This window comes from Ornithorhynchus anatinus, chromosome 19 (genome assembly GCF_004115215.2).
Source record: "Ornithorhynchus anatinus isolate Pmale09 chromosome 19, mOrnAna1.pri.v4, whole genome shotgun sequence".
Classification (NCBI taxonomy): domain Eukaryota; kingdom Metazoa; phylum Chordata; class Mammalia; order Monotremata; family Ornithorhynchidae; genus Ornithorhynchus; species Ornithorhynchus anatinus.
In genome coordinates this window covers 33,356,755-33,379,512 of record NC_041746.1, presented here as the reverse complement: position 1 = coordinate 33,379,512, position 22,758 = coordinate 33,356,755, and the positions used below count along the sequence as shown (strand labels likewise).

The 22,758-nt window shown below is 45.0% G+C and overlaps 1 protein-coding gene across 3 annotated transcripts in view; it reads left to right on the top strand.

Moving 5' to 3' along the window:
• The window catches only part of LOC100074298 (popeye domain-containing protein 3), a 43,853-nt gene that overhangs the window by 4,062 nt on the left and 17,033 nt on the right, over positions 1 to 22,758 (top strand). The window contains exons 2-6 of one of the 3 annotated variants that reach the window (XM_029047521.2): positions 4,172 to 4,918; positions 6,376 to 6,484; positions 8,310 to 8,462; positions 15,978 to 15,996; positions 16,629 to 16,641. In XM_029047521.2, the coding sequence (XP_028903354.1) occupies positions 4,401 to 4,918; positions 6,376 to 6,484; positions 8,310 to 8,462; positions 15,978 to 15,996; positions 16,629 to 16,641 (812 nt within the window). In that variant the 5' untranslated portion in view covers positions 4,172 to 4,400. Of the gene's footprint in view, positions 1 to 4,171; positions 4,919 to 6,375; positions 6,485 to 8,309; positions 9,464 to 15,977; positions 15,997 to 16,628; positions 16,642 to 21,078; positions 21,215 to 22,758 lie in introns of those variants that run through there. The other 2 variants (XM_029047520.1, XM_029047519.1) reach the window with 2 other exon arrangements.

The following is a 22,758-nucleotide window of genomic DNA, read 5'->3' as shown; positions in this document are numbered from 1 at the left end:
TTCAGTAATTCGTTTTGTAGCTAATCAATAATTTTTCTTGAGCATCTACTACTGCATTTGAAGTACTGTGCTAAGTGCTTGAAACAGCACATTGAGTTAGTAAACATGACTGTGGCCCTCAAGGACTTCACTATGTAGTGTGGGAGGCAGACAATAAAATGAATTCCTGATTTAAAGAAGGAGTGGGAAGAATGTATGTACATGAATTAGTGCTTCTATAATAATTAAAGATATGTACATAAGACTTCCAGGAGGCTGGGAGCACACAAGTACATAGGTGGCTTACAAATGCTCAAGTCAGAGGGATATTAGGGGAAGGTTAATAATTAGTTTCACCGATTGATTCAAGTCTAAAGTCACACAGCAGGCCAGGGGCAGAACAGGGACTAGAACTCAGGTCCCTTGATTTCCAGTCCCATGGGCTTTCCACTAAACAGGTGGTGGAAAGGAGTGAAGCAGACTGACAGACTCTCCCTCCCTCATTGTTTACCAAGGGCAGAAAGTGTTACTCTAATGAGTTTTTCCTACCCTGGCCTATCTCTATTTCTCACTTTACCTTCCTACCACCCAGCAATTTCGATTGGCTATCTGCTGGAGAAACAAGCCTAGGGAGACCTTGCAATGCCCTTTCTGGTCTAGGCCTCTACAACAATATGGTAATTGGGGTACTTGTTAAGTACCTACTATGGGCCAAGCACTGTATTAAGCTCTGAGATGGTTTCAAAATAACCAGGTCAGAAACAGTCTCTGTCCCACATGGAGCTCACAGTCTAAGTAGGAGGGAATCCCCGTTTGATGGATGAGGAAACTGAGGCACAGAAAAGTTAAATGGTTTGCCTAAACTCACTCAGTAGGCAAGTGGCAGGGCTGGGATTAGAACCCAAGTCTTTTGACTCCCAGGCCCAAGATCTTTCCACTACGCCATGCTGCTTCTTAACCCTTTATTGGCTTAAGTCTGATCAATAAGTACTGAATGGAGTTCTCTGCTCAGCAGGACCTGCCTTTAATCCTGGTTCCAATAATTCCTGTTGCACACTCCCTCACTGGGCAGAGCCTGCACCTCTGCTCGGGCTCAGCGAAATAATATTTAGGGATTGCTCAGCTGTAGGCGCCTTCCCAGGAGTCAACGACTGGTTGCATAGGTCCCGATGGCTGGAGACATATTAGTCAGTGATATTTACTGAGCACTTACTGTGTGCAGAACACTGCACCAAGAACACAGGAAAGAAGAATACAGTAGAATTGGTAGGCACAATCCTTGCCCACAAGGAGCATACACTCTACAGGAGGACCTGGAGGTAAGTCGATTAGGCTGGAGGAAGAATTGACTAGAAGCATCTTGGAGCAGATTTGGGCAGCTCAGGGTGTTTATCATGAGATAGGCCTGCAGGGCCTGGGGGGCCCCCCGCCCCAAAGCAGCTGCTGAAAAGCTCACTGTCAGTATCCTCCCGCCTGCCTGGCCAGTCCCGTGCCCGGATCCACCTGCTCTGCTCAGTCATTCCCGCCTTCAGATAGCAGGACTGCTCTGGCGATTCCATGAGCAGTGCGGGAGAGGTGGGGGTGGGGGAGCGCTCCAAGCTGCTGCCATCCAATCTGGGGCAGACGGAGAGAAGGACAGAGTACCGTGGGAGTAAACAGAGGAGGAAAGGCTTCTCAGCAGCACATCCTTGGATTCCAGCAAGTTGAGCTGAGAGAGCAGGAAAAGCCCAGGACCTGTCTGGAATAATTATCGCTATCTACCCTCTTGCTTAATAATAATCAATAATGATGGTATTTTTAAGCAATTATGTGCCAGGTACTGTATAAAATGATGAGTTGGTTACAAGCAAATTGAGTTGGACACAGTCCCTGTCCCATGTGGGACTCACAGTCTCAATCCCCATTTTACAGATGAGGCACTTTAGAACATCGGAAGTGCTTAGTAAATACCATCAGTAACTGTACTTGCAAGGAGATGTTTCTGACTGTCATCTCCCTCAAAGAGGAATCTGAACTCTCCCCTGCATTTCAGTAGTAGAAGCAGCCCCACATGCCTTTCTTGAGGAAAATGAAAAAATTTCTAAGGAAATTGAACAAAGAAAACATCCAAGCGTTTAAGATGTTTAAGGGAAGTAACAAATATTAAAAATTGATTTTTAACCTGATGACTGTCCAAACACAGGAATCTGGACTGCAGTCACCCAGAGGGAAGTCAGAGAAGGTTTGCCCTATCACTGTTGAAGTAGTCGCAGACCACGGGCCCTGGGAGTGGAATCAAAAAATGCAGCTCAGTGGGATTGGCCAGCAGGCTCCCTTGCTAGAGTTCTCTCACCAGGTGTCTGCTCTAGGGGCAGGGCCAGCCCCTGGGGAGCACCCCCTGGGGTGCTGCAGACCATACTATTCTTTGGGGAATCACACAGTTTAAAGGAAGAAGCATGGTATAGTGGAAAAAGCACGAGCCTGGGAATCAAGAGACCTGAGTTCTAGTTCTGGCTTTACCATTCATTCATTCAGTCGTATTTATTGAGTGCTTACTATGTGCAGAGCTCTGTACTAAGCACACTTACCTGCAATGAAACCTGGGGGGAGTTCCTTAATTTATCTGTGCCTCAGCAGGGAATATTTCTGTTTATTGTTATGTTGTACTCTCCCAAGCGCTTAGTACAGTGCTCCAAACACAATAAGCACTCAATAAATACTATTGAATGAATGAATAAAATGGAGATTGCATATCCGTTCTCCCTCCCCCCAGAGTGTAATCCCCATGTGGGACAGGGACTATGACTGACCTGATCATCTTGCACCTTCCCTAGCGCTTAGAATAGTGATTGACATATAGAAAGCACTTAAATACTATTATTATTATTATTATTATTATTCCAGGGCTAAGTACAGTGATTAGCACATAGTAAGCAATTAACAAAATAACACACAGTTATTGTTCTTAAAAAGGGAGGCAGTCCTGGAATTCTGGAATGATGTTGATAAGCGAGCCCCTGGTGTTTGCCATTTAATCACACCACACTGTACTTCTGTAGGCTGCTGCACTGTAGTTCTGTGTCAGTTGTGCCAGGGTTCTGACAGTTGTACCAGGGTTCTGTGACAGCTGTCCCCTGGCTCTGTGCCAGTTTTACTAGGGTTCTGTGACAGTTGTGCCAAGGCTCTGTGGCAGACACCCCCACAGTCCTATGGATCCATGGAAAGTAGCATTGCCCCAGTGGGTAGGGGTCATGCTAACCTCCTGAGAAGTTTGAGCATTTTGAATCATTTTTCAAGTTGAACAGCAGGGGAAATGACATTTATATTCCGGGTTTTTCCCTGGCTCTCACTTCTAATTACACCAATTTGTCCACTTCCTCTACCATTAATCACATCTTGAATGAGTCTATTTTGTGGAAGAAAGGCAAGTCAGTTTCAGATAGCAGTTGGTGCTTTGTATCATGGTGACACCACAGGATCACAGCAGGATGGGTGGAATGGTGGAGTCCTCCCACCCAGAAGTATTGGCTGACCTTGGTCCAGTCCCAGAGGCTTCAGAACCGAGACCTGCGGGAAGGAATTGGTTATAGAGGTGATGGTTTGGAGAATGCTACTTGACCTCTCTGGTCCCTGCTCTTGCTAGACTATAGGCTCTCTGAAGGCAGGGATCTTGTCTGCTTACTCTATGATTTGCTCACAAGTGCTTAGTAGAGTCCACTGCACAAAGCAAACTGTAAGCTCCTTGAAAGCAGGAACCATGTCTCCTTACTGCATCCCACTCTTCCAAGTGCTTAATACAATGCTCTGTACACAATAGACTGTAAATTCATTGAAAGCAGGGATTATGGCAACTAATTCTATTGTATTCTCCAAAGTGCCTACAATGCTCTGCACATGATAGATGCTCAGTTTATACTACTGATTGAATATTTATTGATTAATAATAATAAAAATGATACTTTTAAGTGCATATTATGTGCCAAGTACTGTACTAAGCAGTGGGGTAGATACAAGATAGGCAGCTTGGACATAGTCCTTGTCCCACAAAGGTCTCACAGTCTAAATAGGACTGACAGATATACATGCTTGGACTGCATTCCTTTGTAACCTAAAGATTGCAATATATTTTAGTGATATTAGTGTATTTGTGGGTATGCAAGTGTGTGCGCAAGCATGTCTGTATGTACCTTGTTTTTCCTTTTCTGGTAAATAGGCATCCTGTGTTCTTCTTGGCCAGATCAGGAAGCCTCATAGACCTCCTCTGATCCCAGCAGCTGGCCAGACTTCCATGAGGCAGCATGGTGCTCTGAAGACCTGCAGGCCCATTCAGCAGTGGCTGCCAATGTGCCAAGTCCAAGCCCAAGATGTGAGCATTGCCAGGAGTGCTGAACTCAGGAACTAAGGATGGAAAAGCCCCGGCAACCCCCCTAGTTGCCTGGGTAATGAGCATCCTCAGTCTGGGAACTGTGGCTGCCATGGCAGGGAATACCAGTTTCTGGGCTCACCTGGTAGATGCCCACCCCATCTGCTTGGCCTGGAGGCAGGAGGCCGAAGGCGCCATCTACCATCTGGCCAGCATTTTCTTTGTGGTCGGCTGCATGGGCGGCAGTGGATTCTTTGGGCTCCTGTACGTTTTCATTTTACTTGGCCTGGGCTTCCTCTGTTCATCAGTCTGGGCCTGGCTGGACGTGTGTGCGGCTGACATCTTCTCCTGGAACTTTGTTCTGTTTGCGATATGCTTCATCCAGTTCGCCCATGTGGCCTACCAGGTTCGCAGCGTGACTTTTGACAGGGAATTCCAGGAGCTCTATCACTCCCTTTTCCAGCCACTGGGGACCCCTCTGCCCGTCTTCCGGAAGATTGCCTCTTGCTGCCAGGCAGTGAGCTTGGAGAAGGAGCACTGTTACGCGATGCAAGGCAAGACGGCCATCGATAAACTCTCCCTACTGATCTCAGGAAGGTTCGTCCCCAATTTGTCCCTAGGGAAAATAGCTCTCCTGGAGATTGTCTCAGGGCATTTTAGAAACTACAGCTGCACTTTGAGCCTCCTCTATCAATCAATCAATTGATGGTATTTGTTAAGTGCTTACTGTGTGCAGAGAACTGCACTAAGCTTGAAAGAGTACAATATAACCAAGTTGGTAGACACGGTCCCTCTAGACTGGTCCCTTTCATTCATTCATTCATTCAGTCAGTCAGTCATATTTATTGAGTGCTTTTCCTGACCATTGTCTTATCCCCTGTGTGGGTTGGGAGAGATGGTCACATTTTGTGATGTAAGATGAAGCCTCAGGAGTAGAAAGTTGGAATATTGCAGGGATCATGTTGCTACCATTCCTCCTCTTCCTTCTAATTCTACTGTACTCTTCCAAATGCTTAGGACTGTGCTCTACAGTGGTAGATACTCCATAAATACCATTGCTCGATTGGTTGATTCACCAAATATGACAGAATTGATGTTTCCCCTTCAAAAAGCAATCAGAATAAAATGTATGAGTGTGTGTCTCTGTGTCCGTGTGTATGCACACGTGCGTGCACATATAAGGACAGTTTCCCATCATCAGATTAAGCTTAGGACCAAAACAGTTTTTTATTAATTGAAAAAAGGAAACTTCCCCTTTGAAATCATATAGAATTTATGTTCAGAATCTTGTGGGAGAGAGGGCTAATGTTTTTGGGGGGTTTTTTTAAAGTAATCCACTTTGTATTTGACACTCTTCCTTCTCCTGAGATTTCACACAGGCTTTGGTTGCAAGTACATGCCTCCAAAACATAACAGCACCTTCCTACTTTGCTGCAACATCCAGTGCCAGAGCCTTAGTTGCTTCAAAGAAATATTCCTTTCCTTCACTTGTCAGATAATTAGCACCATATTGTAGCTAGACTGTAAGCTCCTTGTGGGCAGGATACTTATCTACCAACTTCTTTATATTTAGTGTTCTCCCAAGCTCTTAGTACAGTGCTCTGCAAACAATAACTGTGATTGATTTAGTGATAGATTGCTAGCTTCTAGAAAGTTCCAATATTCCACAGATAGCAGCAACACTGTAGCAGGTAATCTAAACTGACAGGGCCAGGCAGTAAAGGATGGAGGCTACCAGAGGCTACCATCCTTTTTAGCCCAGAGAAGGGGCTTGGGGACCAAGGGAATGCCTGGATCACATTTTTACTCCTCACTGGACCAAAGAGGATCCCCTGGGATACAGTTTGGGTTAAAAATGCCATACTTATCCCAAGTCTAAAGCCAAAGGAGAAATAGCTGCCATTCCAAATCCCTAAAAGAAAATGTGATGTGTGTGGGAGTTGACACATTGCAGTCTGTGGACATTTCCTTGAAAACGACATATTTCACTGAAGGACTTGGCTTTGACTCTTTCTCAATGAATACTAATAACCATGCACACTGTATTTTGGTAGGATCAGAGTAACGGTTGATGGCGAGTTTCTGCATCATATTTTCCCTCTTCAATTTCTGGATTCTCCTGAATGGGATTCACTTAGACCCACAGAAGAAGGCATTTTCCAGGTAAAGTGTGAACACCTGGTAGGCTCTGGGGAAACCATTTAAAGGGCTTCTTCAAAATGAAATTCCTTCATCTGTTCAGAGAAAATGCTTTCAAGTCTGTGTTTGTTGGAAAGAAGGGATTTCTCTCCTTCAGTGGAGATGGCACTGGGTGAGGTCTCAGGTCATCTTAATTTTATGGCATCACTTATTTTCTCCTCTGGTTTTTAGGAAAGATCAAGATCTTTTGAGTCCCATCTTTTGCCTCTATTTCTGGTAATAAATAATGTTCACAGAGTCACATTCTGAGTCATAAAGGTGTTATCGGTGGAATGGGATGGGCAGAACATGACCACTGGGAATGGTGGAAATAAATAGAATCGATAATAATTATGATATTTGTTAGCACTTATTATGTTCCAGGCACTGTTCTAAGCACTGGGGTAGATTCAAATAATCGGGTTGGACACAGTCCCTGTCGCAAAAGGGGCTCACAGTTTTAACTCCTCATTTTACAGATGAGGGAACTGAAACACAGAGAAGTTTAGTGACTTGCCAGAGGTCACACAGCAGACAAGTGGTGGAGCAGGAACTATAATCCAGGTCCTTCTGATCCCCAGGCCCCTGCTCTCTCCACTAGGCCATGCTCCTTCTCGATTGATTGATTGATCAATTGGGAACATCTCCCAGGGAAAACTTTACTGTCCGAGCCTGGGGCACTAATCCTGGGGAGATGACTGAGCCCTTTTGAGACCGACCCTTCTCCAACAGTAAAGATGCCACCCTAAGGAGCAAGGGTCAAAGGAATGAAAGCAACACAGCTGTCATGAGTTGCAGGGCGGCTCAGTTGAGGGAGGGCAAGCTGTTCTCTGGGCTCCCAGAAGATGCCAGAACAACACAGCTACCCCCACAACTCAGGGTCCCAGGCCCTAACTCTCAAGTCCAGGTACTGTCCAAACCCTGGGTGTTAGGGTATCCCTCTCAGGTGTGTAAGTCTGGGAGGACCAGGACATTTACCAGTCTTGTTCCTTAGCAGCCACCCTATTTTGAGAACACTGTATTTTTCATTGCGTCATCCCCTCATCGGAACACTTAGCTTTCAGCACTCTCTCACCAACAGGGCTGCCAATATTACTGAAAGCACTCTCTCACTTCAAGTCATTTTGAGGTAACTCTGAAAAACGCACCCTGGCTTAAGCAGGCCCCTTTCCCTTCCTACTAGCCTTTTTTTAATAGGGAGATTAAAGCCCATTTCAATTTAGCAATAGACATTGACAACAGATCTACCCAGCATAGATAATGGCAGAACTCTAGTGTGTCATTGGCAAAGGTGTCTTTTAGCTGACTAGGATGTAAAAGATAGCACTGTCTGAAGAGTAACCACTGTATTTACACATGGACCAAAAAGACATCTAATTCAAGATATTTCACAATCCACTCATTTGGTCATGTAACTAGATTTATTGTGTCCCTTTATCACTGTTATTAAATAAATTTGAGGTGATTTTGGTCAGCTGGGTTTTTTTTTTTTGGCTGTAAGAAATGCAGTTGTGCAGTTTGCATTATTTCCTCTGGGAAGCTACACTGCATTTACAGCTCTGATTCTTGACACTGTTTTCATGAATTGAATTCAGGGTGCTAACCGGGGAAGGAGCAGTGTTTGTTCTACCATGTTATGTATTTGAGAGCTGTTCATATGAAAAACAGAAAACTGAGTTATCCTTGAACCAGCAGAGACCATATATATCTCTATAAGGCAAAGAAAAACTTTGACAATTCTCCTCCAAAAAAGAGCACACACATTTTCTATACAGCAGAGGGAATTTATTTGCCATCTCATGTCTTCCAGGTAACTCTCATAGCAGAAACCGACTGCCGCTACGTGGCTTGGAGGAGGAAGAAATTATATCTGCTCTTTGCTCAGCACCGTTTCATCTCTCGCCTGTTTTCCGTTCTAATTGGCAGCGACATTGCCGACAAGCTCTATGCCTTGAATGACAGAGTGCATGTGGGCCGGGGACATCGCTATGACATTCGACTGCCTAACTTCTATCAAATGGCAGTGCCAGAGACGGTCATAACACCACCAGCAGAATCACTTTCAAACAACTCTTCCAGGCAATAGGGAACTGAGACAGGTTTTCACTTCTAAAAACAATGAAAAATCCTATCTTCATCATTCCCAAAGTCGAATGCAGAATTCTGCAGAGGAGAATGCAGAAAAGTGAATTTGTCAGTGCTTTTATAAAGTCCAACTGGAATATCAAGTGCTACCTGCTACAGTTCAGAGAACTTGGGGAATAGCTATACTTTCTGCAACAGGCTACTCGGTTTACAATACCTGCAGGCTTGAATCATTTTTATTGACTTCTCTTGTGGGTTTTATCATAGTATTTGGAAAATGACATATCTTTGTGTGCTGTCTTGCCTCGTGTAGTAGGACTGCCACAAGAATTCTTTTCTGCTCTGGGTTTCTATCAGGTGAATTTAAGATTGTTCTCCTATTGGGTAGCTTAGCAGGTTTTCCTTGGTGAAAACTGTGAACAAAGTCATGTCAAAGTGCATCCCAGACTCCTCTGTTAGGCCACAGTCCCTTTTCCAAATCTTGCTTTCCAGCCCCATTCTCTTTTACCAAGGGGATAGCATATCCTTGCTTGGGGACAGTTATTGTTGATTTTAGTAGAGGCTGACTAGTCTTCCTTGTAGAATAAACTCAGCAGAGACTGTAAAAAGCCCTCTAGGAAGATGGACAGTGATTTTATTTTCCTCTGCAACTTCACCAATTGTTCTCTTGTTCGTTGTATATAGACAGACATCTATGGAGATAAAGAACCGAAATGAAATCGCTGATATCTAAGAGTGAGGCAATTACTGTTGTTACAGGCAATACTGTAGGATTAGGGTTGCCTTTTGTGTCTGTTGTAATGTAATGCTATATTTGCAAGACTGTGAGTGTGTAAACCCTTAAAGTGGCAAGTGTTCAATAAATGTGCTCAAATATTATGGACCTGTCAATCTTGAAGCTGTCCTTTCAGGGAACTCCATCAGAACCAGTCCCAGGGGTCTGAGCCACTGCAGATCGTCAAATTTGTCCTTAAGCCATCCGAACCCAGATCTGTGATGGCATCAGACTCATTTGGAGGTTCAAAGGATGTGGAATTGAACTCTTGATGTTTTTCTTTGTTCTTCTCTGTCTGCTGAGCAGCACAGGTCGTGTCAACTGGGAAACCTTTTGGTCTCAACCCACCCTGTGGTTTGGGAAGCCTGTAGCTGATAATGTGGTTCAGAGCTGGCCCAGAAGGATCAGTCAATTAATCAATCAATCATTGGTATCCACTGAGTCCTTACTGCGTGCAGGGCATTGGACTGAGCACTTGGGAGAGTACAGTACAACAGAGTTGGTAGACACTATCCCTGCCCTCAAGAAGTTTACAGTCTGACAGGGAAGACAGATATTAAAATGCATTCCAGGTAAAGGATGCTGGCTAGTGGCTGCCCTCCATGGAGAGCAGTGAGATACCACTACCACTTCTGATCTGACTTTGTCCATTCATTCTTACCAGCTTGGGTGGCTGTCTTTGAAGTGTGTCATGTGAGAGAAACACTGTCTATGCTCCTTGTTGGAAGATGTTGGTGGAGCCTTCATGCTTCATGTATGGTGGATAGATTCCTCCAAAGTTGAATGACAGTTTCCATCTGCAATGTTAGGTGTTTTCCAAAGGCCATTCATGGGTTACTGCTGTCTTCTTTGCAGGATTCCAGAATCCTGGTCAGAATCCTAGTAGGCATTGAGAATAGAGCTACCAAACACTTCAGACTTGCAAGGGTAAGGCAGTTGGTGTGAGCTTGGGCAGAGACCTCAAGGATATAGAAGCCTTATTTGGCAGACTGCAATAGCCTTGAATCTCCAAGTTGGCAGGTGAGCTCTTCTAGAGTTCCTCTAGAGCCCAGTGTTAGAGTCATGACAGGTGAATTCCAAGGTGAACATTGTAAACTAATGAACATTGGGAAAAATAATCCAAGTTACAATTGCTTACAATGGGCTTGGGCCGGTCCATCAGTCTGCAAGAAAAATAGTTCAAAGTCATAATCGACTACTTTTTGAAAATCGTCGGTCTTATATGTGGGTGCAGATGTGGATGTCCTACTCTGTTCTGGGGTTAAAAACTAAAACAAATGGCATTGTTCTCCCTTTTCTAGATCATAAGCTCCTTGTGGGCAAGGAATAGGTCTGCTACCTCTGTTATATTCTCTCTCAAGGGCTTAGTACTGTGCTCTGCACACAATAGGCACTCAGTAAATACCATTGATTGATTGATCTATTGCTTTGCCACTCTATAGAGCCAGGTTCCATTCCTTCCCAGGTTATTGTGTGCAGTTGTAGTTGCTACGTCAGTACATAAAATTGGCGGAGATGGTACAGAGAAGGGCAACCTGGTTGATCAATGGGATGGAGAAGTTTCCTTTGAAATCAATCTGAGAAGAATAGTTCCCTTCAGCTTAGTCCAATAACTATGTTTCTCTAGCAACTTAACTCTTGAGCTTCCTGTGTAGCTTAGATTCTTCTCTCCTCTTGGTCTTGGCATATGTCATTAGGAAGAACTTAGGAGTTATCAGAAGATAGTGAATTCAGTGTTTGGTCTCTCACATGCCTGCACTATCCCTACCCATTTCTCTCCTCTCTGATAAATGATATGCTTTGGGCCAGAGAAATGTTTAATGCTAGTTCATTAGCCTGTTTACCAGCACATTGGCCTCTCCCCCTCCCCTGTCATTTCTAATCTGATTTCACTGTGAAGAAGAAATACACTGCTTTGTTCTTCTAAACTTACCACAGACACTAGTCAATTTTGCACAGTCTTGTTCTTCACTGGTATAAATGACATGCTTCAGTGAACTCACATTATTACTACAGTAAATTTGATAGAACTAGCCATGGCTTCCCATAGACAAAAAAATGCTTCAGTGAAGAAATGAAACCCTGCAACCAGAATAAAACATTTGCTATTAATAGCCTCCCTGCTTATTACACCAATTTTTGTGCTGAATTTTACATTTGCATATATCAGCAAGGTATGTGAACATAGTTTTAAGCTTCATTATTATGCTAAGCCAGAATATGGTTAGTGCTGGCGGTGAACTGGAGTTCGAGAGAAACTTAGGATACTGCATTCTTACAAACTGTCTGAAATTCATTGCTAGAATATGGGCTCAAGAAGGGATGCTGCTTGGCTCTTCTGTTTTTCCTGCCGTTATAAACTCTCAGAGCCTGCATTTTAACAAATGTGTTTAAATTGTTACAACAGCCAAGATAGAACTGTCTGTTTCTTCTACTGAATAACTTTCCAAATGGGCTTCTCTGCAGTTGATATAAAAGCAGTGAGGGCTAAGGGGAAGTGCATAGGACTGGGAGTCAGGAGACATGACTTCTAATTCCTATTCTGCCACTTGCCTACTGTGTGACCTTGGACAAGTCACATAACTTATCTGTGCATCTGTTTCCTGTAAAATAGGAATTCTGTACCCATTTTCTCACCTAAGTAGATTGTGACCTCTGTATGGGACTCAGATTATCTCCAATCTACTGATATAGCATCTATCTTAATGCTGAGTACAGTGTTTGGCACAAAGTAAGGGCTTGACAAATACCACAATTAGCCATGGTTATTATTATTAGATTCTCTCTAGTTGGATAGAGAAGAATTCATTTACAAATTCAGGAGAGAAGTCCCAAATTTCCTAAATTAAATGCCTGAAGACTCTTTGTAGACTGTTGCCAAATATTGATATTGATAATTAACACTTGGACAAACTCAGTAGTTGAATAGTCAGGAGAAGCAGCGTGGCTCAGTGGAAAGAGCACGGGCTTTGGAGTCAGAGGTCATGGGTTCGAATCCCAGCTCTGCCACTTGTCAGCTGTGTGACTGTGGGCAAGTCACTTGACTTCTCTGTGCCTCATTTACCTCATCTGTAAAATGGGGATTAAGACTGTGAGCCTCAAGTGGGACAACCTGATTACCCTGTATCTACCCCAGTGCTTAGAACAGTGCTCTGCACATAGTAGGCGCTTAACAAGTACCAATATCATTATTATTATTATAGTGCTTGAAATCATGTGAGGATTAAGGAGATCAGGGTCAGTGACCTCTAGTCTGTAAACTCCTTGTGGGTAGGGATCATGTCTCCCAACTTTATTTTTCTGTACTGGCTCAAGCACTTACTACAGTACTCTGCACACAGTAAATGCTAAAAAAAAAATCCCATTAATATATTGACTGAAGTAACAACCACTGATTTCATCTGGGGTTGTAGCTGGCTGAACATCATTGATGACAGAACATTAAACACTTTACCTACAATTAACCTTTAGGTATCTGGTTTTCTATTGTTCCTATTCAGTTTAAGACCTCAAAAGAAACTCCTCTGATGAGTTCAAGATAAATGCCCTGTTAAACCATAAGTGTTTATGATTTAGTGACTAATTAGAAATTAAGAAGCTGGAACAGTTTTATGTTTCCCAGAGAGTTCACTAGCAGGATTCCCAGGAAAGCTTGTTTACCATAAAGGAAAGAGCCCTGACTGCATTCTTGAGGCAATCGGTTTTACAGCACCAGTTTGAGCTTTGTGATCATTCAAATTCCTGTCAGGCATTTATTGGTCTCACCTGGGAACTCTCAGTCCTAGCAAGAGCTCTAATCATCAGGCTCGAAGCAGGCTTTGGTCTGAAGGAGGGGTAGTCTGGGCTTTTGGAAATGCTGTTTTCCTTCATTATGGTTGAGAATTGGGGTGGGGCACAGTGAGACTTGACTTACAATAAAGCCTTTTAGCCTGAGCTTCCTAGCCTCCAAAATGGGATTAGAAGGTCCCTTTCAGCCTAATGGTCTGCCTCTTGAAACCTCTGCCTGCCTTACTTTGTGCCTCAAGGGAAACCTTTCAAAGTAAGGGCATTCCTGCTTGGGATCAGACAATCATCAGGGTTTGAGTTCCTGACAAGCCTCTACTCTCTAAAGAGAACACTCTTTCTTTTTTATTACTTATAAGAAAAGTTAGGAAAATGTCTCCTTGAAGCTTTAAGATTAGTCCTCATTTGTGTAAAATGGGTTCCTATATGTAACTTCCCTCTAATCGAGTTGCCTAATTACTAGGTGACCTTTGGTTTGGCCACAGCTAAATTAATGGGTCGTCCTGTGTTTCCACCTAGTTGGGCTGTTCTTCAAGGCTGTAAATTCCTGCTGATGTGGGGAAAGAGATCATGCCAGTGGCGGCAAGGGAAGGTCTTGGTTGGTCCTGGGTGGACTTGTCCTCAGAGTGGAAATTTCCTGCTTGCTGGTGGCTCTTTGGCAGGGCACACTTCGCTCCACTAATGCCAAGCTACTCACTGTATCTCGATCTCGTCTCGTCTCTCTCACCGCCCATCTCCTGCCCATCTCCTGCCTCTGGCCTGGAACGTCCTCCCTCTTTAGATCTTCACCTTCAAAGTCTAATTGAAGGCATATCTCCTCCAAGAGGCCATCCCCCACTAAGCCCTCATTTCCTCTTCTCCCACTTCTGCTTCGCTCTGATTTGCTCCATTTATTCACCCATCCCCCAGCCCCACAGCACTTAGGAACATATCTATTATTTATTTATAGACAGTTTGTCGTGGGCAAGGAATCTATCCTCAAACTCTGTTGTACTCTCCCAAGCACTCAGTACAGTGCTCTGCACATAATAAGCCCTCAATAAATATGATTAAGATGAAGGAATATCAGAGCCGCTTGTCGATATTTCCTCTCTCGATTTATAATTTGGAATGTGTGCTGGTACGACTGTTATCAAAATGCAAACTATTCCAAATTCTGCATTTTTATAGTAACATTTTGAATCTTCCTTTAAGGCCAGTCATCTCCATGGGGATGTTTTCATCTCTTGGTTGTGTTTTTGATGTTGTTTGTTATTAAACACACCTTGTCCCAAAGCACTGACTGTGGTGTGTGCTCGGAGAGGGCCAGAGAGCACCCTTCAGCTCTTAACAAAAGCAGCAAAATCAACCAATCAGTGGAATGTACTGAGCACCTACAATGTGTAGAGCACTTGGGAGAGTATAATACACATGATTTCTGCCCTCAAGGAGCTTAAAGTCTCATTGGGAGTCAGACACTAAAACAATTCCACACAGGAAGAAGCAGAGAGAGGAAGAATAAAAGCTTTAATAGAGTGTGTTGGTTTGTGTATTCAGAAGTGCTACTGGTGAAAGGAGGGGAAGATCAAGAAAAGGAGAAGGAAAGGACAAAAGGAATAGATTACTTACCTGATATGCTCCTACAGCAACAGCAAAAGGAATGGGGTCTCCATCTGCTCTGCCCTATGAAGAAAGGTCTTGAGGGCCTCTCTGCTCCCACTCCCCAGCTCTTCAGTTCAATTTCTCCAGCTGTGTGGGAAGGAGCTTGGCCTGATGGAAAGAGCTTAGAAATGTGAGTTGTGGGTCCTTAAAGATCCAGGAGAAGGGCCCATCGAAGAGTGAATGCTTGGAGACTTATGGTTGGATATTTAAACCTGCAGATGTTTATGAAAATGAAAGAGGAATTAATCTGCTTGCCTTCATTATGTTGGACCCCTAAAAAGTGTTTCCAGTTGCTTGGAGCATGGAGAACAACGGAGAAGGGCACAAGGCAGTTGATAGCTATCCGATGGAAAACAGCATGTCTGCAAATCAATATCATCTCAAACAGAAAGTCTGGGACTCATTTTTCTTGGTAGATCGATCCAGGTCAGAAGACTGAATGCCTGTGACATCGATTCTATCAGGACTGTGTTAGTTCAGGGAAGGGAAAGAGAGTCAGGCAACCTATTTAGAATCAATTGTGAAAGATACTGTCATGTCTCCCCCACACTCCAGACTTCAAAGGGCAGGGCTAGCTTCAGGTGGCAGAGGAGCCTTGTATTTATTGAACATCTAGTGTGTGCAGAGCCCTGCACCAAGGGTTAGGAAGTGCACCCTGTCCTCAAGGAGCTTACAATCTAATGTGAGCACAACACTGTACTAAACTGGGTAAGTACAGTAGTCAGACACAGGTCCTGCACTCAAGGAATTTGCAGTACAGTGGATGTGGGCCCTTTTGTGGGGGCTGATAGGACATAGAGCAACAGATCCTTCCCCCAGCCCCACCTCCAATACCGTGCAGGATATCACTGATTCCAGAAGCCTCATAATAACAATAATAATTATTATTATGGTATTTGTTAAGGGTTTACTATGTGCCAAGCACTGTACCAAGTGCTGAGGTAGATACTGATATTCAGGTTGGACACAGCCCCTGGCCCATATGGGACTCACAGTCTAATTAGGAGGAAGTAGGAGTTAATTCCCATTTTACAGGAAACTGAGGTAAAGAGGAGTTAAGTGACTTGTCCAAGGTCACACAGCAGACAAGTGGTGGATCCAGGACTAGAACCCAGGGCCTCTGAGTTCCAACCCCGTGGTCTATCCAATATGCCACTGAAGCATCATTCCTGGATCCAGCAAACCAGGGAAAAGTGCAGCTGGTTGGGAGGGAGTCTCACCCTCTTGTTCCTCCAGATAACTTCATCTCGAGCCTAGTTGCCCAGGTAGAAGGGTCAAATAGGAAACAGACCCCAGAGCATCGGAGTTTAGCAGGGACCTGGATTCACAGAGAGAAATGAAGGGAGAGAGACAAAGATCCGCCACTCTCACTGACGACGTGTTTACTTTTGTTGATGCCATGTACAATGTTTGCTGCCTGCAGTATTTGGAAAAACAAACCTCCTGATGAGGGCATTGTCAGAGAGCAGACTTATTTTCATGAATTTATAACAACAGAGTAATTATGAGTAGTAATTATAATTTGCATTTAAATAAACCTTTTCCTCCTGGGAATGCCAAGTGCTTAAGTGCATCAGTTAATGGCAGCATAATTATCCTGGTTTTTATTTTATTTTTCCCTCTTTAACTTGTTCTGCTTTGTGTTTTGGTTTTCCAATCTTATTCCAATTACTTGTCTTACTAATATTAGACATCACATTGGTTCCCAAATACAGGCCTCTTGGGGATTTACCAGAAGCAGAAAGAATTATCCCATCATGTAGGTGCCCCACAAAATGAAAGTTGAAAAAGACAGTCTTCCCAGTTGTGAAATAAAATATGGACCATCCTGTAAATTCTACCAAGCAGGATTTCTAAAGTGACAATTATTTTATTTTCAATGGTTTACAGATTGGTCATCCATACCCAAAACAAGTGATTCTTTTATCTAGTACTAGAGACCTTATTTTTTAAAAATGGTATTTAAGTGTTTACCATGTGCCAGGCACTGAGTAATAATAATAATAATGTTGGTATTTGTTAAGCGCTTACTATGTGCCGAGCACTGTTCTAAGCGCTGGGGTAGACACAGGGGAATCAGGTTGTCCCATGTGGGGCTCACAGTCTTAATCCCCATTTTACAGATGAGGGAACTGAGGCACCGAGAAGTGAAGTGACTTGCCCAAAGTCACACAGCTGACAAGTGGCCGAGCCGGGATACTAAGTGCTGGGGTAGATACTAGCTAATCAGTCCATGTGCCATATGGAGCTCACAGTTTTAATTCCCATTTTATAGATGGGGTAATTGAGGCACAAAAAGTTAAGTGACTTGCCCAGGTCATACAGCAGACAAGTGGGGGAGTCATAATTAGAACCCAGATCCTACTGAGTCAGGCTTGTGTTCTATCTACTAGACAAGTTAATCACTGAAAATTACTCATTGCCTACTTTATTCCCATAGCACTGAACTAAGCATTTAAGAGTCTAGTAGAATTAAACATGATCCCTTCCTTCAAGGAGCTTAAAATCTATTGTATGCAGAGCAATGTATTCAATGAATTATATTTATTGAGCACTTACTTTATATGGAGCACTGTACTAAGTGCTTGGGTGAGTACAATATAACAACCTAATGTAATAATGATTTAAACTATAATGTATTAAGTGCTTGGGAGAGTCCAATATAGTTGGAAAATATCCCTGCCCTCAAAGACCTTATACTACAGTTATCTCGGATCCTTGCCTGTAGACCTGTAACCCTCTAGTGTGGTCTAGTAGAAAATGTACTTAGACTGAGCTCCTTATTGACTTGGATCTACCCCAAGGCTTAGTACACTGTTGACACATAATAAAAGTTTAACAAATACAAGAATAAGAATAACCCACATTTGCACAATCTTCCAGGGTGTCCGCTGCTTCCAGATAGTTGTCTAGGCAATGTCTGATTGCAGGAGATCCTGGGATCCTGGTTGGAGGATCTGCAGTTGAGCCTTCTGAGGATTGGTGACTGACATCCTTAGTGGGAACACCAAAGGGTGAGACTGTGCAGTATGAATCTAAACACACGTAAATGGAAAAAGCAAGGGACAGGAGATGTGGGTTCTGAGCTCAACTCTGCCTTCTGTGAGACCTAGGACAGGGCACTCTTTGTCTCTGAATCTGTTTCCTCATCTATAAAATGGGGAGGGGTTCATAATACTACTGACGTCTTATTAGCACTTACTATCTGCCAAGCACTGTGCTAAGTGCTGGGATAGATATAAGATAGCCAAATCAGATTAAAATTTGAATGTAATTGTCTGAGGTCCTCGGAGGATGGGGGCCTATATAAATTCCAGACTTTGCTTATTTCGGGATTTTTTACCTTTTCCTGTCCCTGTCTCTGTGTCAATCTTCTCTTCATGTCTAACTTCATCCTAATTGAACATCAGTCTCCTCTGCATCAATACTTCTGCCAAACTTTTTCCCATCTATTCTGAAATGCTTTTTCTACATATTTTTAAAAGCCTCCAGTACACACTGCTTCTGTCTTGTAACCTAACGGACTGTGGTGGGAGGGTGGTGAGAAGGAGGGAGGGAGAAGGCTCCTTTCTTCCCTTTAGGAAAACACGACCAGTGGAAAAACAAACACGGGATAGGGAGGCCAGGTCAGTGATCTTTGACGTTATAAGCACCGTCTGCTCCCTGTTGCCAGCTCTAGGAGAATGCATTACAGTAGCTTAACTGCCATTAGCTCTGCTTCGGGGACTACTGCATGTTTCGTCAGTTTTCTTTTGGAGGCGGGACCTAATTCCTGGATTCTTGGGGGAAATTCCATACTGCCTGATTAAGGACTTGCAGCTTGCAAGCCTGTGGTGGAAGGAACAGAGAGGGTCTGTGTTCAACCTGGGCCACCCCTTTAGCAGAAGCTAATGGGCTGCCTTTCTCCAAAGGAACGACGACGACCAAAACAACATTTCCGTGACGTCTCACCTCCGCCCAGGGTATCTCATTGTTTCCTTGCATTTCTGAAGCCAGACGGCTATTTTTCCCTCAGGCAAATAAGAAGCCAAGATCGTTCAGCTTCTAAGCTGTTCGCTGGAAGCAGCATGAACTCCTCCAGGCTAAGAAAACTAGGATCTGAAAGAGTCAGTGTAACTCCCAGAAGCCGCAGTAGTCGTGCAGGTTTGCACTGAGTCATCCACACTCTTTCGCCTCTCCTAGCCCCTTGAAATTTACAGGATCTTTAATATCCAAAATTTTGATAATTGGATTCAACGTTCTCCACCTGCCCCTCTCTGTCTTATTCATTCTCTTCTCCCACTGTGCCCCCGCTCACACTCTCCGTTCCTCAATAAATCGATCAGTAATATTTATTGACCATTCAATCGCATTTATTGAGCGCTTACTGTGTGCAGAGCACTGTACTAAGCACTTGGAAAGTTCTTACTCTGTGCAGAGCTCTGTAATAAGTGCTTGAGAAAGTACAATAGAGTAAGCTGACATGACCCCTATTCTCAAGAATCTTGCACTCGCCTGTGGGAAACAGATACTAAAATAAATTATGGCTAGACGGAGCAGGGTTTGATGTTGTGTATGTAAGTGTGGTGGTAGCAGGGAGTGGTGGGGTCCGGAAGGATACCAAAGTGTTCCGGGTTTATGCTTATTCACACAGTCTGCACCGGTTTCAATACTTCATCCCTAAGAATACCTGAGTTTAATAGATGGCAGAGCTTGTCTGGGCTCAGTCAGTCAATCGTATTTATTGAGTGCTTAGGGCATGCAGAACACTGTACTAAGTGCTTGGGAGAGTACAATATAACAATAAACAGACACATTCTCTGCCCACAACTAGCTGAGTCTGGTACCTCTAAAACTGCTCATTCAGCTCCCCCAGCCCCTCACTCCCCATAGCCATGGCAGTAATATGACACCGTGATTTAAGTGATTTCCTTCCACCCACCCATCCATCCATCCATCCATCCATCCATCCATCCATCCATCCATCCATCCATCCATCCATCCATCCATTCTTAGCAGTGTGCAAGGAGTTAGCGGCTGAGACAGGAAGAGGGTCTGTCTTAACCAGCTCTGCTCCCCCCTTCTCCAGGGTCCTCCGGCTGCAGCAGCTACCCTTGAGGAGGGTCCCCCTTCACCTCCCTCTACGTTCCCCCTCCCCTTTCTCCTCTCCTCCCTCGCTATCTTCCGGCCCCAAGGCTTGGGCTGCCTGACACCAGACCCTAGACCCCAGACCCGGGACACCTTGGTCTCAGAGGAATCCCGGGGCCGCCTGGGGGAATAGGCGGGGGTCCCTCACCTCCCATCCCCTCCTTCTTCCCCCATTCACTCTGCCCCAATCAATCCATAATCACGATGGTATTTGTTAAGCACTTACTATGGGCCAAACACTATTCTAAACTCTAGGCTAGATAAAAGGTAATCAGATTGTCCCAAGTGAGGCTCACAGTCTTAATCCTCATTTTACAGATGAGATAACTGAGTCAAAGTGAAGTTACTTGGCCAAAGTCACACAGTAGACAAGTGGCAGAGCTGGATTAGAACCCATGAGTTTCTGACTCTCAGGCCTGCGCTCTATCCACTATGCCATGCTGCTTCTATAGATCAATCAAAGATTAAAGAATCAGTCAGAGAAGCAGCACGACCTAATTGCAAGAGCATGGATTTGGGAGCCAGATGTGGTTTCTAATCCTGCCTCCACCCTCTGTCTACTGTGTGACCTTGGGGAAGTCACTTCACTTCTCTGGGCCTCAGTTCCCTCATCTGTCAAATGGGGATTAAGACTGTGAGCACCACGTGGGGCAACCTGATGACCTTGTATCTACCCCATTGCTTAGAGCAGTGCTCGGCCCATAGTAAGGGTTTAACAAATACTATAATTATTATTATCAATCAGTTATCATTGGTGCTCGCTGAGCGCTTCCCCTGCAGGCCATCTGGGGCCTCGAGACCTGGGCCTAAACTGGGCTCTCTTCTTCTTCCAGAGGGAACTTTTCGGGTCTCAGTTCCCTCATCTGTAAAATGGGGTTGGAGACTGTGAGCCCCACTTCTTTGGGTCTCAGTTCCTTCATCAGTAAAATGAGGTTGGAGACTGTGAGCCCCACGAAGGGACAGGGACAGTGTCCAAACCGATTTGCTTGCATCCACCCCAGCGCTTAGTACAGTGACTGGCACATAGTAAGCACTTAACAGAGGCTATTATTATTTTAGAGCGAAAGTGGGCGGAGGAGGAGGAGCTTGGGAGCAAGCTGAGCCCCCCTCCCCGCCCCCCAATAGTCCCGCCCCCCTCCCCCTCCCTTGTCCATCCCCTCCCCCCTTGCTCTGGTGTCCGGCCGCTGGTCGGGCTGCTTGGACTCCGGGCTTCCACCTGCCGCTCTCAGGCCCCCGGGGAGTCCCTCCTCCCGCCGCCCGAGGTCCTGAACCCGCCGCCCAGCGTCGCCCCCGCCCCACCCCAGGTGAGTGCGGGACCCCGGCCGCGCCGCGGAGGGGGGAAGGCTGGTGGCACCGTGCGGGGATCAGGGGTGGGAGGGGGTCGGGTTTGGGTCCCCAGCGTCCGGGCGGACTTTCGGGGGGGGCGCTTTTGTTGGGGGCGGGGGCGAGTCAGTCCACTGAGTCAGGGGACCCAGCCGTCCCCCCACCCGGAGCCCCCAGCTTCTTCCCTAATCCCAGCTCCGCCCCTTGTCTGCTGTGTGACCTTGGACAAGTCACTTCTCTGGGCCTCAGTGACCTCCTCCGTCAAATGAGGATGAAGACCGTAAGCCCCACATGGGACAACCTGATGACCTTGTATCTACCCCAGCGCTTAGAACAGCGCTTGGCACACAGTAAGCGCTTAACAGATGCCATTATTGTTGTCATTATTATTATAATCATTTCCTCCAGCCCGGTGCCACGTGAAAGGCAGGGTCGGTCCTCCCAGTGGGGGAGGGAAGGACGGGAGACGCTCCTGTCCCCTCTGAAGGCGGCCCTCTCGAGATTTGGAATCCGGCGGGAACCTGATCGATTGATCAATCCGTGGTAACAGTGCAGAGCATAGCACCAAAAGCTTGGGAGAGTACAGTAATAATAATAATAATGATGGTATTTAAGCATCTACTATGTTCCAGGCACTGTACTAGGCGCTGGGATGGATACAAGCAAATCGGGTTTGATCCAACCCCTTATCCCACGTGGGGCTCACAGTCTCCATCTCTATTTTACAGATAAGCTAAGCGAGGCACGGAGAAGTGAAGTGATTTGCCCAAGGTCACACAGTAGACAAGGGACAGAGTTGGGATTAGAACCCACAACCTTCTGACTCTCAGGCCCGTGCTTTGCTTCTTTTAAGAAGTAGAGTTGGTAGACTGGATCCCTGATCGCTGAAGGCGATCCAACGGATACGGATGACAGCTGCTAAACCAGCGTCCATCCGACTTCTGTCCTTGCCAGAGGTGACAGCTGACTTACAGCAGTCCGTCTCTAGCATGTGCTGAACATCCACTGTGTGCAGAGCATTGGGCTAAGCGTTTGGGAGAGCCCCAGGTTCAGAGGAAGATGACTCCAAGCTGTATCCATAATTTATTTATATTTAATGCCTGTAAGCTTGTTGTGGGCAGGGAATGAGTCTACCAACTCTGTTACATTGCACTCTCCCAAGCACTTAGTACAATGCTCTGCACACAGTAAGTGCTCAATAAATACGATTGATAAATTGGCCAAGCACTCACCTTAATGCAACCCCTTTAGACTCAAGGTCAACTCCCCCGCCCCAACACATACACCCCCATGTGTATCCACGACCCATCTGCTAAATGGGAGTCCTTGGTTCCGGATAATTGTCTGCCCCGGTTCGCAACCAGAGATCAGGTACCGAACGCTTTTAAGAGCATCTAATCATGTCCAGCTTCAGCTCCTGGCCTGTGCTTCGGAAAAACAAAACGCTTCTAGTTTGATCTACAATTGGAATGTATTTTGCAAGCTGTTTGGTAATGCATTCTTGAAGTGTGTAAAAACAGTTGAG